A 20,833-nucleotide genomic window follows, 5' to 3' on the forward strand; every position below is an offset into this window, starting at 1 on the left:
GTCCAAATCTACACCAAATTTGATCTTCTGTCTCCTAAAACATCACTGCATACAGAGGCTCAAATTCTTTCAGGAAAAGTTTATTTAACTTCTGTATTTAAAATCTTTTTCCACTGGAATCCCCTTTCTGCTGTTGTTCCAGGATTTGAAACGTTGTCATTCTAGTAAGCAGGCCAGAAGGGATAGCAACTTGTTGCTATTTCAAATGTTTGTCACGCTGTCTGTCAGGCTAGGGTGATTGGTATGAGCAAACAAAAGCCAGAGAGCGCCATGCTCTCTTGTGGAGCATGAAGGATTGTAAAGGAAGCATTAGGACAAGGAAGTAAGTGAGAGCTTTTCATCCAGGGCTGAAGCAAAGACAGAACAAGCATGAGTGAATCGCGTGGAGCTGAACAGAACCCAGTCAGGCAGGAGAATCTCTGGTCTGAAATGCTCGGTAGATGCCAGGGTGTATGAGAAAAAGGCAAGTTGGAAACAAGGGAAACTAATGAAATGCTTAATTTGAAGATGATGCTTGGAATTATGGATGTCTTCTGCCCAGTTGGCAGCCAAAACTGAAAGAGAGCAGCCTTTAGGAGAAAGCTAAGGGGGAGGAAAAGGAATGCAATGTGCAATGGGGAAAGGTTTCTAGTAGTTGTGTTACTTCTAATTTGCTTTGGTACATGTATGGCATCAATTCCCAGAGGACTGTATTTGATTATTTATTCACGTATTTTTGTGGGAGCCACAGGCTTGACTAGTGCAGTGAGAAAAGGGGAAAGGGAACAGTAAGAGTTTCTTCTCTGTGTTTGTGATGAGAGTTCATTCTGGTGACCTTCCAGAGTGACAAGCAGGATCAGCCAATTGATTTATTTTCAACAGCTCATGTTGCTCCAATGTAGGTTGTATTTAAATTCGGGTTCATTTTTTTTTTTCCAGTCAGCATTAACTTCATGACCAGTGTTCAGTGAATATTACAGAACAATAACATCAAATTCTAAATACAGGGTTGGAAATTGTGAATTCTGTGGAACTTCACAGTGAGGCTTCCTTAGAGAGGATCTTCATAGTGAATCTTCAGAATGTCATAAACTGTCATGAAAGTGATCACTTTCAGCTCTACCTCCTATTTCAGCTAGGTTTCATTGATCTTTTATAAGAAATGACAGCACTTAACAGTCCCCACTGATATCAGTGTCATAAAATTTGTAAGTTTGACAAGAGGACTATCTTTTGGAATGTTTGTAAATGTTTATTCATTATTAATCATCTTATTTAAATTCTATTGAGCAATATATGATTGACATGATTCCTGTTTGGTAGTTTATAGTATAACTCGAGGCTCGGTGCATGAAAATTTGTAAACTGGGGCTGGGAGGGGGGCCCTCAGCCCAGCCTGCCCCCTCTCACAGTCCAGGAGCCCTCAGCCGCCCCCATCACCCCACCCTGCTGCTGCTGCCAGCCACCACAGCTGCTTGCCCTCGGCCCTTGCAGCCGCCATGGCTTTGTCCGGAAGGACATTTGGCTGTCTGGCCTAATTAGCATATTATGCTTTTATTATTATAATTTTTTTTTAATTTAAGGGTATATAAATGGGATAAATGGGAAACAAAGATGTACGGTGTGTGAATTGTACTATTAAATACTTCTTTAAAACATTTGAGTATATAATATGTGAAGTGCTGTTTTCATTCTATCTTTGAAAAATATCTTCATGGGATTTACTTGCAAAATCGAACCAATTATCCCACTTTTATGGGAATATATTTTATTTACTTTTTATTGAATTTATTGGGATGACATTGGTTTGCAAAATCATACAGGTGTCAAGTGTATAACTCAACAAAACATCATCTGCACACTGCATCAGGCACCCATTACCCCAAGCAAAGTCTCTTTCCGTTCCCATTTACCTCCCTTTGCCCACCTCCACCCACCCCCCTCTTTTCCTCTAGCTATCACCACGCTGTTGTCTGTGTCATATATATCTAATATAATAAAAGACAAACATGAAAATGGACTGTACTTTTGCTATGCCCTAAGCCACCCCCACAAGCCAGTCAGAGCAACTATATGCAAATTAACCCAACCAAGATGGTGGCCAGCAGCCACAGAGCTGGAGCGAGCAGGAAGCTTGGTTGCTCCAGTGATGAAGGAAGTCAAGCTTCCTGCCTTCCGAGGCTGGCTCTGAACTCCACTCAAGGCAACAAAGTTTCAATTATAGAAGATAAATAAACCCCAGATACCTGCTTTCAGCCAGCTATGGCCATGGAGCTGGAGTGAGCAGGAGGCTTGGGTTGTCCCTGGTGATGGAGGAAGCCAAGCTTCTCGCCCATCCTGGCCAGCTTTGAGCTACACTCAAGGCTACAAAAAGTTTCAATTATAGAAGGTAAATAAATCTCAGAATTAAAAAAAAAGAAAAAAAGGAGAAGCTGGGTGCTTCCATCACCGGGGGGCTTGGCCCAGACAGGCCAGGCAACCCAGTGGGGACCCCCAACCCTAAAGGGGGTGTGGACAGCCTGAAAACAGCCATCAGCCCCTCACCCAGGCTGGCCAAACCTCCATGGGGTGAGGGTCCCCACTGGGGGGGCTTGACCAGTCTGCAAACAACCATCAGCCCCTCACCCAGGCTGGCCAGGCACCCCAGCGGGACCCCCACCCTGATCCGGGACACCCTTCAGGGCAAACCAGCCGGACCCCACCCATGGACCAGGCCTCTATCCTATATAATAAAAGGGTAATATGCAAAGTGACCCTAACAGCAGAAAGACTGGGAATGACTGGTCACTAGGACACACACTGACTACCAGGGGGCAGATGCTCAATGCAGGAGCTGCCCCCTGGTGGTCAGTGTGCTCCCACAGGGGGAGCTCTGCTCAGCCACAAGCCAGGCTGATGGCTGCCAGTACAGTGGTGGTGGTGGGAGCTTCTCCCGCCTCCTGAGCAGCGCTAAGGGTGTCTGACTGCAGCTTAAGCCTGCTTCCCACTGGCAAGTGGACATCCCCCAAGGGCTCCCGGGCTGCCAGAGGGATGTCTGATTGCCATCTCAGGCCCAATCCCCCGGGGAGCGGGCCTAAGCCAGCAGGTGGTCATCCCCTGAGGGGTCCCAGACTGTGAGAGGGCACAGGCCAGGCTGAGGGACCCCCCGCCCCCGCCAAGTGCACAAATTTTTGTGCACTGGGCCTCTAGTATATATATAAAAGCCTAAGTGAGCGACCTGCCGACTGGCCAGTAGTTATGATGTGCAATGATCACCAGGGGTCAGACACTCAATGCACAGGCATGGAAACATGGAACAGACTGATGAATCTCAGAGAGAAGGAGGGAGGGGAGAGGATGGGAAGAGATTAATCAAAGATCTTAAATGCATACTAGAGGCCCGGTGCACGGATTTGTGCTCTGGTGGGGTCCCTTGGCCTGGCCTGCGGAGATCGGGCTGAAACCAGCTCTCTGACATCCCGCGAGGGGTCCTGGATTGTGAGAGGGTGCAGGCCAGGCTAAGGGTCCCCACCAGTGCACAAATCCGTGCACTGGACCTCTAGTATATACATTTTTTAGTTAATCCTTTCACCTTCTTTTACCTAGTCTCTCAACACCCCTTTCCTCTGACAACTGTCAGTCTATTCTATGTATCCATGCCTCTATTTCTAATTTGTTCTTCGATTTATTTTCTCATTAGATTCCACATATAAGTGAAATAATATGCTATTTTTCTTTGACTGATTTATTTCACTTAGCATAATAATCTCCAGGTCCAGCTAGTATTCCATTGTGTAAATGTGTATCACAGCATTTTTATCCACTCATCTACTGATAGGCACCTGAGCTGTTTCCAGATCTTGACTATTGTAAACACCCTGCAGTGAACATAGGGGTGCATATATTCTTTCAAATTGGTGTTTTGAGATTCTTAGGATATATTCCCAGAAGTGGAATCTCTGGGTCAAAAGGCAGTTTCAGTTTTAATTTTTTGTGGAAACTCCATACTGTTTTTCATAGTGGCTGCACCAGTCAGCATTCCCACCAACAGTGGGTGTAGGATTTTTTTTTTTTTCACATCCTTGCCAGCACTTGTTGTTAGTTGATTTATTGTTGGTAGCTATTAGGACAGGTGTGAGATGCTGTCTCATTGTGGTTTTAATTTGCACCTCTATGATAATTAATGATGTTGAGCATTTTTTTCATATGTCTATTGGCATCTGTAGTACCTCTTCAGAGACGTGTCTAGTCAGGTCCTTTGCCCATTTTTAACTGGGTTGTTTGTCTTTCTGGTGTTTATTTGTATAATTTCTTTATATATTTTGGAGATTAACCTCTCACCAGAAGTATCATTGGCAAATATGTTATCCTGGGAACATATTCTTTTACAGCACAAGACAATATACTTCAATATTTTAATCATGAGAAATGAAGAACTATTCAGATGTATACCATCTTCTGAGGATGTCATACAAGAACTTTTATGGAAACTAAATTGTGATTTGGGAATTGAATACAATTCTAAACACATTTAAGGAACTAATGCTTGACCTTTAGTAGCCTCTAGTATTTAATTAAGGACATGTCCCTGTCTGTTTACATACTGGAATTCCCTCACTTGTTTCTTTCAAATGAACTTTTCACATTCAGCCTATAGTTTTTAGAATCTTGAAAAACTTGCTCAGATACTGTCTATCTGTTCATTAGTTATTTTTGAATGGCAGTAGCATTTTCCCAGAGAAAGAGAGAAATATGTTTTTCACATGCTAAGTTTATAAATAGGACTATTTTGGTATCAGAGAATCAAATATGAGCTGAAAAGGAACATCAGGGAACACTTAATCTTACTCTATTTTTCTTTTTTCTTTCTTCTTCTTCTTTTTTTTTTTTTTTTTTACAAAAAAGCAAACTAAGAACCAGTGCGAAAGTCACTTGCTCAAAGGATTACAACACTTTATTATAATACTGTGACACTTATTGTGATATATGTATTTAAATTTTTCAGTGTTGTATCTCTGTACGTCACATAAAGCAACTTACAGGACATGAGTCATTCTAATCACTTGGCCATTGTACATTTCCAACAGTCACGATTCCTTTCTATTCAGGCTGGTAGCACGTTTTATAGTATGACCCTTTGAACAATATTTATTAAAGTATTTGGTCCTAGTTAGTGCAAATAGTAACTCCGTTCTGTGTGAGAAATGTCTCTCTCAATAGACTTAATTATAGAAAAGTTAAGTGCATTAGACCTTTGGGGACCACACCATTGATCATTTCTTCACCTACACTCCCACTATTGGGCAAACTGAAAGAATTTACTAGTGTCTGGCTTAAGCCTACAAAGAGGATACTACAGCTGAAGCCCATTAAAATGAACCACCCAGTGAATTTAGAGAAATGGTATTAGTCAGGATTCTAAAACTTGGAAGGAAAGGGCTGTGGAACTCTTAGGAACTTAATCAAGTTATTACTTGTGTCTTCTACTATACACAATGAGTGAAATTAATTTGGTGTTTTTATTTTTGTTCATAATCATTTGTCTCTACCCATGCTTCTCATGCTTCTATACCTGCTGACTTTGAGCTAAGCTATATGACAATAAAATGCAAGCCAATGACATACACGCCATGTCCAAGAGTAAGCTTTAAATGCGTTTGTATGTATTGACTCTATACCTGTAGTCCTTATGTTCCAATATGAGAACATGTCCCTTTAGTCTAGATCCCTAAAAATAAAAATCTGTTTGAAGGTCTGCTAAAACACCAGAGCCAACCAAAGATACAGCTGACCCATAGCCTCCAAATAGCATGAACATAAATAACTATCTATTGTTGTAAATCCTAAGATACTGGAGTTGTTTGAGAGAACAACAAAATATCAGATTGGACATGTAAAACAAAATCCTCCAATATATAGCATGGGCTTTAGTGATGGGCAGCTGGTGGTCAGGACCCTGCTAGAGGAGTTAAGAAGAATGATAACTTGTGTTAGGCAGCAGCAAAATATTTTAAAATACTTTAGCTATGTGCCGGGGTCCAACCCCAGCAGGTCCAGGGGTCCCCAAAGGTGTGGACGGAGTCGGCGAAGAAGGAATGACACAGAGACAGCGTTCAGTTGATCAACAGCCGAGCCAGGATCTCTAGCCTGGATCTCCAGCCAAGTTCTGGTCAGGATCTCCAGAGAGGTTCTGCTTAGGATCTCCAGCCAGGTTCTGTACAGGTTCTCCAGCTAGGTTCAGTCACCAGGTTCTAGTCAGGTTCTCTTGCCATATTTCTGTAGTCAGGTTCAGTCCAGGATCTTTTGCCATGTTCTCTCCAGCGAAGTTCTTCTGTCTGTAGGTTCTGTGTAGGTTCTGTCTTCTTGGCTCTCTTCTAAGTTCTGTGTTCTAAGTTCTGTGTTCTAAATTCTGTCTTGTTACATCTGTATTTATACCAGTTGATTCAATCCCATCAATCTCTATTCCAAAGGTTAGGGCATTTCTTATCTCCATTCCAGGGAGTAAAGATTATGTAGCTTAAGCATGATTGTTCGTAGTTAAAGTGATTAATTACCCGCCTGGCACTTAGTTGAGGGGTTTTATTCCCTCCCTAACTTCAGGGGAAAATCCCTACCTGAGGATTCAACCTTTCTCGGAGAGGTGACCTTGGTTAAAACACAGCGCCAAGAAGGTGAGCAAACATATTAAGAACCGTATGCCAGGTCCCTTGAAACAGCAAGGATGGACGGGCTGCCGGCAGCTATGATATCTTGAAAGCCAGAGAATGCACACCGTGCAGTTGGGGTTCTGGGACAAGAGATTTGGAGAAAAAAATGTTGGTAGCATGAGTTGGCTGTTATTAGCTACTAGAGGCCTGGTGCATGAATTCATGCACCAGTGGGGTCCCTCGGCCTGGCCTGCAGGATCGGGCTGAAACCGGCTCTCCGACATCCCCTGAGGGATCTAGGATTCTGAGAGGGTGCAGACCAGGCTGAGGGACCCCACCAGTGCACAATTGGTGCCAGGGAGGGATGCAGGAGGTTGGCCAGCCAGGGAGGGACCGTAGGAGGGCTCCAGGGCATCTCTGGTTCATCACGCTCAGTCACGATCAGCTAGACCCCAGCAGTAAGCTAACCTACCAGTCAGAGCATCTGCCCCCTGGTGGTCAGTGCACGTCATAGCTACTGGTTGACTGGTTGACTGTCTGCCCCCTGGTGGTCAGTGTATGTCATAGCGAGCAGTTGAGCAGCCTTAGCATATCATTAGTATATTATGCTTTGATTGGTTGAACCGATGACCAGATGACCAGACTCTTAGCATATAAGGCTTTTATTATATAGGATGTTTAATAGCTACTAGAAAATGGAATGAAACTTTTCATCTTTGCACACAGGGATGAAAAGAGAAAAGGGACAAGCCACATATTACAGAGCTTGCAGGGTTGAAGAATACATTTCCCCCCAATCTTTAGTCTGGTAAAACATCCTCAAGCATGGCCTTCTCTAAATTCACTGGCTGGTCCATTTTAATGGGCTTCAGCTGTAGTATCCTCTTTCTTTTTTAAAAAGAAATATTTTTATTGATTTTAGAGAGGAAAGGAGAGGGGGGGAGAGAGAAATAGAAACATCAGTGATTAGGGAATTGTTGACTGGTTGCCTCCTACACAATCCTTCCTAGGGATTGAGCCTGCAACTCAGCCATGTGCCCTGACCGGAAATCAAACAGATACCTCCTGGTTCATAGGTCTACACTCAACCACTGAGCCACATCTGCCTCTTTCTTATGAAAATACATGTGATTGCTTTTAGGGACCACCTGGATAATCCAGGATAAGCTCCTCTCTTCAATTCTTTAACCTAATCAGACCTTTTTGCCATTAGCCTTAGCCTGTGGGAGTTACTATAACAAAATTCTGTAGACTGGATGGCTTTCTGGAGGCTGGAAAGTCCAAGGTTAAATAGGTGCCAGCAGATTCAGTGCCTAGTGAGAACCAGCTTCGTGGTTCATACATGGCCATCTTCTTGTGTCTTCTCACAAGGCAGAAGGGACAAGGGAGCTCTCCTGGTGGCCTTCTTTTATAAGGGCACTAATCCTATCTAAGCCCATTCATGAGGGACCCACCTTCATCACCTAGGCGCCTTCCAAATTCCTCCTCACAGAGAAGATTAGGTTCTACCTCTGAATGGGGGTGGGGGGTGCACAAACATTTAGTCTATAGCATTCCACACCTGGTCTTCTATAGTTGAAATTCTTCTCTCATGAAAATACATTTATTCCATCCTAATAGCCCCAACAATAGTCTTGTTCCAGCATCAGCTTAAAATTCAAAAGTCCAAAATCTCATCTAAATGTCATGGAAATCCAGTATGGGTAAGACTTTAGGTATGAATCATCCTGAGGCAAATTCCTCTCCAGCTGTGAACTTGTAAATATTTCAAAGTATAATGGTGAGGCAGATATTGGCTATCTACTCTCATTCCAAAGGGAGAAATAGGAAAGAAGAAGGGGGTAACAGGTCCTAAGTAAGTCCCAAACCCAACATTAAACTTTAAGAGCAACCAACATTGTCATATGGTCAAATATAATCTTCTTTGACTGGATGTTCTGCCTTCTGGACTCACTGGGGCTATAGTCTCACCTCCACGACTCTAATGGGCTGGAGTCCACTGGTTCTTCAGGACTCCCCTGGGCCTGGCCTGGTTGGGGCTGTCTGCAGAGCCCCACCCCTGCAGCAGTCCTCTGCTTGGGCTCTGCCCCTGATGTCTACAGCTCTTCCTGGATGGGATCCTGAGCCTGCAGCTCTGCCTAGCATCTTTTGAAATCTAGGTGGAGACAGCCATGCCCCCAGGGCTCTTGCATTCTGCACACAGGCAGAGATGGTGGAAGAGTTTGTAAACCATGAAAGTTAGCAGCCTGTATCTTCCAGAGGGGTGACCACAATGACCCCATACTCGGGCCCACTGGAACTGCACCTGGGGCAGCCAGGGGGCTCAGTGCTGGAGTGCAGAGAGCAGAACCAATGAGTGAGGCAGCACATGCCAAAGTCCCACATGCTCAGACAGACCCTCCTTTGAAACCACTCTGCCCCTGGGGCCCTGGTACTCTGGGCCTGTGAGGGATGAACAGCTTTCAGGATTTCTGAATTGTCTTGGGGGTCATTTTTCCACTGTCTTATAGTAACTCTGGCTTCTGGAGAGATGTATGACTAATCTTGTGGAGTGGTGCTCCTTTAGTGTTTTTCTGTTTACCACACTTTCTCATCCTTTTCAGTATGGATGGTCTGAGAACTTTCCAAATATTTAAGTGCTGCTTCCTTTTTGATTAACAGCCTGCCTTCATTCATTTCTCTCTTCTGAACATTTTAAATAATGCACATTAAAAAATGTATCCTTAAAAATTGTTCTGCAATCCAAATATACAATAGATTGGAAAACATTAAAAAAAAAAAAAAGCCTTGGGCTGGGGGTAGGGGTAAGTTGGAGGGGATAAATTGGGGGGAGGGGAGAGGACATATGTAATACTTTTAACAGTAAAGATTAAAAAAGAAAAGCCAATGTAAAAAGACAGGTCAAACCAACTAATCAGTACAGGTTTTATATGGCTCGGACTTTACAGTTTTCTTGCTACATCATCAATGCCAGAAATCTGTTCCTTCAGCTGGCTCCATTGCTTGGGATTTAAGGAAATACCTTTTCTTCTGGTTTCATTTCACTTTCTGGATCCATTCAACATTCTTTAATATCAGTTAGGACTTTTCCTTTCAAGTCCTGAACGCTGACAGACCTCATTTTCCCAGCCTGAAACATTATCTCTACTGCTTAGAAGATGGCGGGCTCTTGAAGCTTCAGTAGTCTTTTGCTTCTTATTTTATTTTATTTATTTTTTTATTAAATTGATTGGGGCGACATTGGTCAACATGAACATATAGGTTTCAGATGTGGGTTCCGATGTTACAACAGCTGTCTATTGCACCATGTGCCCATCACCCAGAGTCAAATCTTCTCCTGTCACCTTATATTAGGACCGCCTTCTCCCCCCATCCCCTTCCTTCTGGCAACCACCACAATGCTGTTTGTGTTCATGAGTTTCAGTTTTATATCCCACATATGAGTGAAATCATAGCTTTTTAACTTTAGCTTTTTCTGACTGACTTATTTCACTTAGCATAATGTTCTCAAGGTGCATCCATGTTGTTGCAAACAGCACTGTTTCATCCTTTCTTATGGCTGAGTACTATTCCATTGTGTATGTGCCACATCTTCTCTATCCAGTTCTCTATTGTGGGTTGTGGGACACTTTGGTTGTTTCCATGCCTTGGCCACCGTGTGTAATGCTGAAACATAGGGATGTTCGCTCTCTCACTGCTCCATGCTCACCCTGCTGGGCTCCCCGCTCCCTCTGGCCCCACAGCCCTCTGTTCCTCCAGCCTGGCCAATAGAAGTGCCTGCTACTGCCATCTTTCTTCCTTCTCCCTGCAGGCCGAGCCCTGAGCTACAGGCTACAGAGCTGCATCTGCGGGCCAGCTGCACTTTTCTCTCTTCTCATTTTCCCGTTTAATTCCAGATCCTACCTTTACGTGTTTCATTGTGAGGGTCTCTCAGGTGTGGATCTGTGTTGAGCAGGGAAGGGATTTCTTTGTTGAATTATAGATGGTTAACTTGTTGAAATGTCCAGGAGAAAAGTTGAACCCTTATGCTGCCATTCCTCTGACATCACCAGCCTTTTGCTTCTTTATAGGTTTTTCTGAAGAAACGTGCTTTCTCCTCTTTAACTCTTTGTCAACTCCACTGTCAGAATCGCTTCCAGAAGAGCTTGAAGAAACAAGTTCCTTTGATTTGGGCAGTGCTCCACTCCTGCAGCCGACCATCCCTGTGCTCGCTCTCTCGCTCACTACGCTCTTCTGACTTTTTCCTCTAAGGAGCCAGGAGGAATCAAGGCCACTCTTTCAACATTTTGCTTAGAAATATCTTCAGCTAAATGTCCAATTTCATCACAGCTCCTACAGTAGAAGTTAGAAGATGATCCTAATTCAGCCAAGCTCTTTTCCACTTTATAACAAGGACATTCTATCCCCCATTGTCCAGTAACATTTTCCTCATTTCCATCTGAGACTTCATTAGAATGGCCTTTATGTTCTGTATTTCTACCATTTTCTATTTAAGATGACAGGTATTCTTTTAAGAAGATGTAGGCTCTCTCTATAGCTCTGTGCTTTTCTTTCTAGGCTCTCACCAGAATTGCTCTCAACAGTCATTTACAGGCAATAATCTTTTTCCAGTATGTACCTCAAAACTCCCTGTCACGCAGTTCCAAAGCCACTTTCACATTTGTAAGTATTTCAGGGAGCTCTCTGGGACCTCATTTATAAGGGTACTAATTCCGTTTACAAAGTCTTCACTCTAATGGCCTAATTGCCTTCCCAAAGCCCCATCTCCTAATGCCATTATATTGGAGATTAGATATTAACATGAGAATTTTGGGGGGACACAAATATTCAGTCTATAGGACCATGTAAAGCATATTATAGATCTGGGGGTTAGGACAGGATATGGACATCCTTTCGGCAGTCACTATTCAGCCCACTATAATTGTCTTTTCAAAATTCTAAAAGTATAGTATTAGGGGAACTGTTTAGTATGGGATATCAATGTCTAATTTTTCATAAATAATTCTGTGCTGGTTCATATTATTTTCCTATTATAAAAACAATTTTAGTTAGTTTGACCCTATTACAATGAACATTTTCAGAGTCCTTTTAACTGCAGCTATAATTTACATCTAAAAATAGGTTTTGTGTTACTGACATTTTGTGGGCCATGCACTATTGACACCTCTCTTGTCTAGTTGTCAAAGTGAATCAGTCAGTAGGGTTTAAAAGATGGACCACTTTAAAAAAACAACACCAAACAAACACAACTTTCCAGGACTAGATTCCAATTTTAATTCAGTTATGTGTTGGAAAAGAAAATATTTGGTTCAGCTTAATTCCTATTATAAAGTTGGGTGAGTTGTCACCTCAACTTAAACATTGTACATTAATTTGGCACTCCTATATCCTTTTATATAATAAAGAGGAAATAGAGAGCAAAGGAGCATATTAATTCCTTTGGATGAAAACAGGCCGTTTTAGAGGTAAGATGTAAAGAATAACTCGTGCTTTAGCTCTAAACCAGCGGTTCTCAACCTGTGGGTCGCAAACAATGAAAATGCATCCTGCATATCAGATATTTACATTACAATTCATAACAGTAGCAAAATTACAGTTATGAAGTAGCAATAAAAATAATTTTATGGTTGGTGTCACCACAACATGAGGAATTGTATTAAAGGGTCACGGCATTAGGAAGCTTGAGAACCACTGCAACTATCTAGAAAAATTTATTGTGAAGCCAATCGTCTCCTAACCACTACTGATTTAATTTGGGATTAGTTTGCTACGTACATTATTTCTGGACTGTATTTTGAAACATAAACTTCTGGATGCCACAGACCAGGGGTGGGGAATGTCCAACACGAGTGCATGCTCTATAAGGCCCACAAAATCATTTGGTCTGGCCCTGCCAAGTCGTTAGGGGGTGAGTTAATTAAATGTTTGACCAAGTTCAGCAGGCTAATTTTTAAGTTGATAATTTTGTATGGCCCACAACTGATGTTATAAATATCCAAGTGGCCCTTGGCAGAAAAAGGTTCCACACTCCTGGCATAGACTATTAAATTGATGTATCCTGATTTAGATTTGGTAAGTTGAAGAAATACTTATTCATAAAACATGTAAAGAAACATTCTGATATTCTGTACAACTGAATGAGAAAGACCCTTGAATATAATACTAGAGTATAACTATTGACCATTGCTGATATTTTCATTACTTTTTTCCCCCTTAATTCTCACCCAAGGATATGTTTTTATTAATTTTAGAGAGAAAAGAAGGAAAAGGGAGAGAAAGAAACATCAATGTGATAGAGAAACATTAAGTGGTTGCCTTCGGAATGCACTCTGACCAGGGATCAAACCCACAACCTGGGTATGTGCCCTGACTGAAAATCAACCTGCAACCTTTCAATGTATGGAATGCTGCTCCAAGCAACAAAACCACACCTGGCAGGGCTAGTTGCATTACTTCTTTATCCTAGATCTTCTTCATAAAGTAATCAACACAGATTGATTTCTAGAAGATAAGGCAAAGTTCTTGGGGGTTAGCATATCCTCCCACATAAGTTTTTGACAAACACTTTGTGGGGGTTCAGAACGAGCCACCCCAATATGTGCCTCTGTGGTGTGCAGATTACTTTGAGCTAAAGGCAAACCTAGTCACAGACTCAGGAGAAACTTCTGCCCCTCCTTTAACTACCTAGAAGGACTTGAATCAGGGGTCTCGCCCATAATACGACACTATCAGAGATAACTTTACGTATCTGTAGAGCAGGGCAGACTTCTATTTACTGAACATCTGCTCTTAGCATCCTGCAATGACCCTTTGAAGCCCCACGATGCATTCCCTCCCTAGCTCAGGGTGTCCCATATACCTCAATCGCCCTTTCTATCTTTGAACCTCTTGTGCATGTGGGGTCTCTGACTCTCTCATGTATGTGGATTCCCATACATATGTATGTATTAAATGGGCCAGAAGAATCTGGAGGGTAGGGGGAAGTATATTCCTCCCCCACAACTTGAAATAGTCAGATATTTTCAGTAGTCATCAAGTCACCTTCTTGTTAACAACAATGACATATTGTAGTCTGTATTTTCAAAAACATTATAAAAAGATAGGTATGAATAAGTTGGAACAATGATGAATTTCTAAAGATTTTGAAGGATAGTTGGGATTTTGTATTTGAATTCCAATGGACAAGGCAGGAGAGATTATGTGCAAGAATTGAACTTGGGACTTCATCATGGAGGCAAAACTGAAGGAGAACATTTATAAGCAGCCAGAACAGTCTCCAAGTTGGTGTGTTCAAGTGGAATCAGTAACAATGGGCCAGACAAAAAGACACTAGTCATGGTACCAATCTGATCACTTGCTGGACGTTACACTTTGGAAAAATCACTTCCCACCTCTGATTTTTTATATCTGCATCTATAAGTGTGATTAAAAAACACAAATTTCTCTTAGTTTTGGGGATTATGATAATTCAGTGAATCTTTAGAAAAATATGAAATTCTCTAAAGTAATTTTTTTCAATGCATTCTGTTATAACTAAAACCCATTATAAAACATGGGATATATGTAAATTGCAAATAAACCAAATTTGCTGATAACCACTGCCCAGATTCCAGCTATAGTATAATTTACACTCTTTTTTTAGAGGAGAATAAGCTTTATGCCTATTTGGACTGAAGGAAACTTTCCAGAATAGTTGCTTTCCCAAATTCAAGGACAGCCTCCTCACTTGCTTTAAGAATTGTTGGTCTTCTATTGTTTTTTTGTTCTTTGTGTTTTTCTTTGTGTGTGTGTGTTTTGTTTGTTTGTTTGTTTGTTGTTTTTTTGGTTTTTTGGTCAAACACACAAATTCTAAAATACTGTCTTTTATTTTTAAAACCAAAGGCCAATATATGCATTGTGTAACAATATCTGCATAAATGTGTATTAAAATATACTATATTAATCGATGTAGAGAAAGGAATGTAAAATCTTTTATTATTGCCATTCCTACCAGGGGGGAAAAGCTCTAGATATGGATTGGTCTAGACTAGGTAGGTTAAGGCGCTGTGAAAATTTTATAGAATTTAGAACGTGGACTTGTCAAGATTTCTGTTATTATGATCCTTGTGTGGGCCTTCATAAACCATAATGATAATTGGGCATAGACTGGAGGGACAGAGCCCAATTTTTAGGGATGTCTCATGCTTTCCTCTGAGGCTTTGCCCTGAACTCAAGCCAGCTTTCTCGGCCCGAGGGAACAGAGAGAAAATGTATTTCCTACCTGTGGATGTGCTGGTTCCTTGGGGTAGGATGGAGCTGCTATGCTGGAGCTACCTGGCTTAAAAAAGTCACCACGGCTCCCAAGGATGTGCACCTGTGCCCACTGCAGTGACCCAGACTTAGGAGGCCCATTTAGGTGAGCTCATCCTTCTCAGCACAAGTTAAAACTTTAATTTTGGCTTTATCTCTCAGATTTTATCCATGACTTTCTAATTTCCAGTCTTCATTCCCCTCCCTCAGTTTCTCACTGACTTGGCTACCAGAGCGCAGACTTTCTTCATTCTCTCATACCAACCTCATCTGACCTAACGGCTGGTCAGCTTTCACTCACCACTTCAGGTCAGGAGGCCCTGGATGCAAGGCAGGCAGCTGGTGATGTAATAGAAAGAGTGACTTTTTCTTAGTGTTAATCTAAGCAAGGGAATGTTTGGGCCAAACCAAATAAACTCTTAAGGACTAGCTGCTATACAGTCACCACCAGATTTAAGATGAAATAAAGATATTTGATGTATTAGGGAGGGTTAGCAGGTTCATCTGTTGCCAGGACTTGATTAGGAGGTTTGAATTCTAAATCAGGGGATTCCTAAAATACTTTTCTTTCTCATGACCTTGTCTGTCTCATTGTAAGACATGTGTATTATTGATAGTATTTCTAATAATTTTCTTTTAAAAATTTCTCCTTATTTTCATTGTCAATGGATATTTTCTTTTACTGAATTACACTCAATGACTGCCAATAAATTCCCTTCTCATATTGGTGGGTATGTAATCTATTGTTGCTTATTGTTTCAAAAACTAATTCTTCATTTTATATTTTTTGTCATGCACATACTTAATCATTTTGTTCATACTTTAGTTATCCTTTGAATGGATTGGCAAAGAAATATAAACCTAGATATATGTATATATGCATGCAAGGTGAGACAAAAGTGGTTTACAGTTGTTCATATGGGAAATAATACAAAATTAATAAATAATACATGAATAAACTTTGTGTTTTGCATACTCACAACTGCAAATCTACTGTTGCCCAATCCTGTATATTCAGTTTTGCTCATTATTAAACCTTAATTACAATGTACTGGAACGAGTTATAGCTAGTGGCTCCAGTGAGACTTGTAGAACTCTATTATATATGTAACCCGTGTTTTCTATTTCTTTAGATAATCTGGAGTCTGCTCTACCTCTCTTCCTCTGTATTGCCTTCAAATACCATACTTCGAGGAATAGTGACTGGACTTACCAATTCCACGTATAAACCAAAGAAGTCTGTTCAAGTGGGAATCTGTCAACAGGTAAAGTTATACTCCGTTTTCTTGATTATGCCCCAACAAATAAAAGCCATAAGTTGTGTAAAATATTATAGAATTGAGCAAGGGACAATAAATGAGGCCAATGAGTGTGTCTGATTTGGACCTTGACTATTAGTCATCTCAAGAGTTGTTAATAATGAACAGGTGACAAACTTGAAAGTATAATTTTTCAAGGGTTAATTGGTCTTCAGTTCACTTTGCAATGATTTAGTTAAGATATCATCAGATTTCAATTTATATGGAAGAAACAAAACAGGTAGGAGATAAGAAAGTGTTAAGAGGTATATAAATAGTTACTTGTAATTTGTAGTATGTGGTTACATAAAATTAAGGAAATATGCTATAAATAGAAAATAAAAGATTATATACTAAGATAAACTGCTAAATTGTGCAAAGAGGAAAAAACAGCTCAATCATATAATGGTTTCACTTTTTTCTTTTTTTAAAATATATTTTTATTGATTTCAGAGAGGAAATGAGAAGGAAAGAGATAGAAACATCAATGATGAGAGAGAATTATTGATTGGCTGCCTCCTACCCACCCCTCACTGGGAATCCAGCTGGCAACCCAGGCATGTGCTCTGACCAGGAATTGAACCGTGACCTCCTGGTTCGGGCAATGAGTTCACTTTTTCTGCGAGCATAGATTTCTATATGTAAAATAGAAATCTCAACATTAACCTAGCTCATTAGTAAAAGTTAATATTAATATTTATAACATAATTGAATATTAGTAAATTTCAGCATTATTCACTTGATATGGTTATCTAAAAATGTAGAATTAAAATTAGTTAGAAATGTTATTATGACTCTTGAAATGACTGAAAAATAAATCATCAAGTTGTATTTTTAAGTGTTTACTATAGCAGATGTAATAAAAGCTATGAGTTTAAACTCATGAATTAATAATGAAAGATTTTTTTTCCCTTTATACAGCAGGAAAATTGCAGAATAAGGTCTTTAAATTTCATAATTATTTGTATGCTCTGGTAATAAAATAAAGTAGATGCCCACATAAATGCCCTTTGGTATTTCCTTAGTATTCTCCCATGTTTTAAAAAAAAAAAGATATTTTCAAGCAATAAGAAGTTTGACTACTTTAAAATATACTAACAAACTTCACAAATATGTAAATTTATATTCTTCAGACAACTTTCAAAGGTCGATTGCTATTTCCAGCTCATTTAACCCACATGTGCAACATCTCTTTTTCTCTTTCTTTCTTAAGTATTAATACTTTTAAAAATATATTATTTCCAGTGCTCCTGTGCTATAAGCCGAAATTCAAATTACATATATAGATAATTTTTGTTATTGCCAAGAAAGCAAAAATTATTACAAAAGCAGACTGTAAATATACTGAAGACATTTAAATCTTTCATGTCATCAGCATGTATCAGTTAGTAGAACAGGGCAAATAAATGGTGATCAAATACTTAAAGTCCTAATCAGACTAATTACACAAGAAAAAAATATCAAAGGCATCCAAATCAGAGTGAAAGAAGTAAAATTGTCTCTGTTTACAGAAACCCAAAGATTTTGCCAAAAACTATTGGAACTCATCAGTGAATTCAGTAAAGTTGCATAATACAAACAAATATTGGTGTTAGGGAACAAAGTTGTTTGCAATTTAATATCAATTGTATAAAATTATGTGTGATCATCGTTTCCACAAGAGAGTGGGTTGTAAAGCAAACAATTATGTTCCTTGGCATAACCAAAAAGAGAGTGCCTTTCTTTTAATAAACAATAAAGTACTATCCATTTGACTAAGAGAATATCATTGCTACAAAACATATGTAAAATCTTTCATTAAGAAATTTTCGGCCGAAGCCGGTTTGGCTCAGTGGATGGAGCGTCGGCCTGCGGACTGGAGGGTCCCAGGTTCGATTCCCGTCAGGGGCATGTACCTGGGTTGCGGGCACATCCCCGGTGGGAGATGTGCAAGAGACAGCTGATCGGTGTTTCTCTCTCATCGACGTTTCTGGCTCTCTGTCTCTCTCCCTTCCTTTCTGTAAAAAATCAATAAAATATATATTTTTTAAAAAAGACATTTTCTAAACCTATAAGACTAGAAATTGTATGGTTTTAATGACCTAAGTTAACTTTAATGCAATTCCAAGTTGGAATTGCATTCTTATAGGTTTAGAAAACAGATTTGTGCTAAAGTATTTTTAAGTAACCTCAGTTATTTTTTTCAATAAATGGTTATATAAAAACTCAAACATTTTGTATTAAAAAATATTCTGTTTTAAGTGATGCTAGCTCCATTTTTCTTTATACTTAGAAATCAGATTGAGATTGCTTTTATTTTTTTTGGTTGGTACTTCAGTACAGACCTGAAATCTTAACTTATCTTCAAGTAATGTTTGCTTCCATAAACAAATTAAATGCTTTCAGGTCCTAGCACATAGCAGTCAAAGTTACATACCTCATTCCATTATTCAAGTTCCTTTTCTGAAAACTTTCTGAGTACAAGGGTATTAAAAATATTCATGAAAGATGATGTAATTGTAGCTCTAACTGGAAAATACTATTTATTTTAATGTCGATCAAGAGTGAAATATAAAAATGAAAATAGGGTTTAAATTTGTATTTCATTATTTGAATACAGGTTACCTGAATTGCAAAGAGAAGAGCAGAAATGCCACCACCTGCAGGTGGCCCACCACTACACCCACCTCCTGATGGAGGATGGGGCTGGGTAGTGGTTGCAGCGTCTTTTATCTCCATCGGATTCTCATACGCATTCCCCAAAGCCATCACAGTATTCTTCAAAGAAATTCAGCAAATATTCAGCACCAGCTACAGTGAAATAGCATGGATATCATCCATTATGCTGGCTGTAATGTATGCAGGAGGTAAGGTTCTTTTGAATAAACATAATTCTAGATTAAGAAAACAATTCGTCCACCCCACAATGTTGTACATGTGGCATTTTGGTATAGGAAAACCCTGTTTTCATATGAGCCACTTAAAATCAACTAAACTGGTAATTGGAACGAAATTTTTAATAATTTTAGTGAATCAGGATCATAAACTATTCACATCATTCTGAGTCTTACTAGAATAGTGGTTTGGATGAGGATTTCTTTGTACAAATGAAGATTTACTAAATTATGGACCTTCTAAGGGTCCATTTAATTTGGAATAAAGTCTATAGACTACAGTGTTAGTATCATCTCTTACGATTGCTACAGTTAGTAGAAATGTTTTCTCCTGAATGAGAAACTGTGAATGTTGTTGACAGTTGATAAGCCAAGGAAGTACTTCACCTTAAGCTGTGAAAATGGAGTGTGATTATGTACCTTTTGGGTCCATTCAGGTTTGCATGATTGAAATAATTCTTTATCTCTGTACTCATTAAATATGACACTTTAAAATTTAAATGGTTGCCTGACAATTATCTTGTTACATTTCATATTCAAATGAGGATTATTCATGAGGGATAATGAATAAATCAAAGTACCATGTCGTTTCTGAATGTTAAATAGTATATATGTATATATAGAAATGAATTAGTGCGTTTGTATGCCACCTATCTTCTTTAAATCAATTTCAACAGCAGAGCAGACTGTCTTATAGTTTTTTTTAAGTCATTTATTGAAATATTTATATTTGAGTTTTCATTTTTCAATGGCATATGTGACTTTAGAGACAGGTATAAACTCAGAATACACCGCTTAAAGTACTCATACAAGTCATCTAGTGGAATTTGTTTCTTTCCAAGTGAGGATAACATGGCTCATAGTGATCAAACTATATCATTAGTAAAAATATCCAATATTTATTAGTATTAAATTTCAGCTAAGACCTCTCTAAATGTTTGCTGTGTGTCATATGACCTAATCTTCTTAATAATCTATAAAATAAGTATTAACTTCTCTCCATTCTGTAGCTGAGGACATAGAGAGAAAACAAAATGTATTTCCAAGTCAAACAGCTCATTAGTGGCAGATAGAAATTGAGACCCTAAACATTTCATCACTGTGCTGTTCTGCCTTTCTCATGTCTCCCTCTTTACCTGAAGAAAATGACAGACCTAATTCAGGCCTTTGCCCACCAAAGTCATTTGTTTAGTGACATAATAATTATTCTTTAGTATATTGTCTATTGTACACCAGGTAAAAATTTGATCCCCCAGTAGTCCTGTGTGTGATTGTGTGTGTGTCTGTGTTTTCCACTTTTCTGTACGTTAGCAATTTTACATTAATTCAGTATATGTCTCCCGTACCCGTTTGGTTATGTTAAATTGGTGCATTTTCCCCCAGTAACAATAGGTATCTTTAAAATGCTATTTGGCTATGTCATTGAAAAATTCTGCTTCTAAAACACTTTCTGAGATCCTCCTTTGGAAGTGGCTTGAAGGCTTATGACTGCTATTTCTGATGACTGTAGAAGTAGTAGATATTGTGCTTCAGGTTTTCTTTTTCTATCCCAGAGGTCAGGGTTCTTTATAATGATTTGCTAGAGCAACACACAAAGTCATCTTGTCCTGAGCTCCACAATGTGCTAATGTTAAGATATGTTGCCCCCCCACACACACACTTTTTTAATACAACAGAAACAGATTCCTTTAGTGAATTAACATTTCTATTGAATTTAGAATTCAGGTCCTTTATATTCATAATTTCATGTTGAGTAGATTGTTGATGA

The 20,833-nt window shown here is 39.5% G+C and overlaps 1 protein-coding gene and 1 pseudogene across 5 annotated transcripts in view; one reads left to right on the forward strand and one right to left on the reverse strand.

Moving 5' to 3' along the window:
• SLC16A7 (solute carrier family 16 member 7) overlaps nucleotides 1-20,833 on the forward strand; it is a 162,229-nt gene that overhangs the window by 84,911 nt on the left and 56,485 nt on the right. For 4 of the 5 annotated variants that reach the window (XM_059683441.1, XM_059683439.1, XM_059683443.1 and 1 more), the window contains 2 exons: nucleotides 16,028-16,159; nucleotides 18,792-19,038. In XM_059683441.1, the coding sequence (XP_059539424.1) occupies nucleotides 18,822-19,038 (217 nt within the window). In that variant the 5' untranslated portion in view covers nucleotides 16,028-16,159; nucleotides 18,792-18,821. Of the gene's footprint in view, nucleotides 1-16,027; nucleotides 16,165-18,791; nucleotides 19,039-20,833 lie in introns of all 5 variants that reach the window. The other variant, XM_059683440.1, reaches the window with a different exon arrangement.
• LOC132226568 (activated RNA polymerase II transcriptional coactivator p15-like) lies at nucleotides 9,548-10,805 on the reverse strand (annotated as a pseudogene).

This window comes from Myotis daubentonii, chromosome 2 (genome assembly GCF_963259705.1).
Source record: "Myotis daubentonii chromosome 2, mMyoDau2.1, whole genome shotgun sequence".
Classification (NCBI taxonomy): Eukaryota; Metazoa; Chordata; class Mammalia; order Chiroptera; family Vespertilionidae; genus Myotis; species Myotis daubentonii.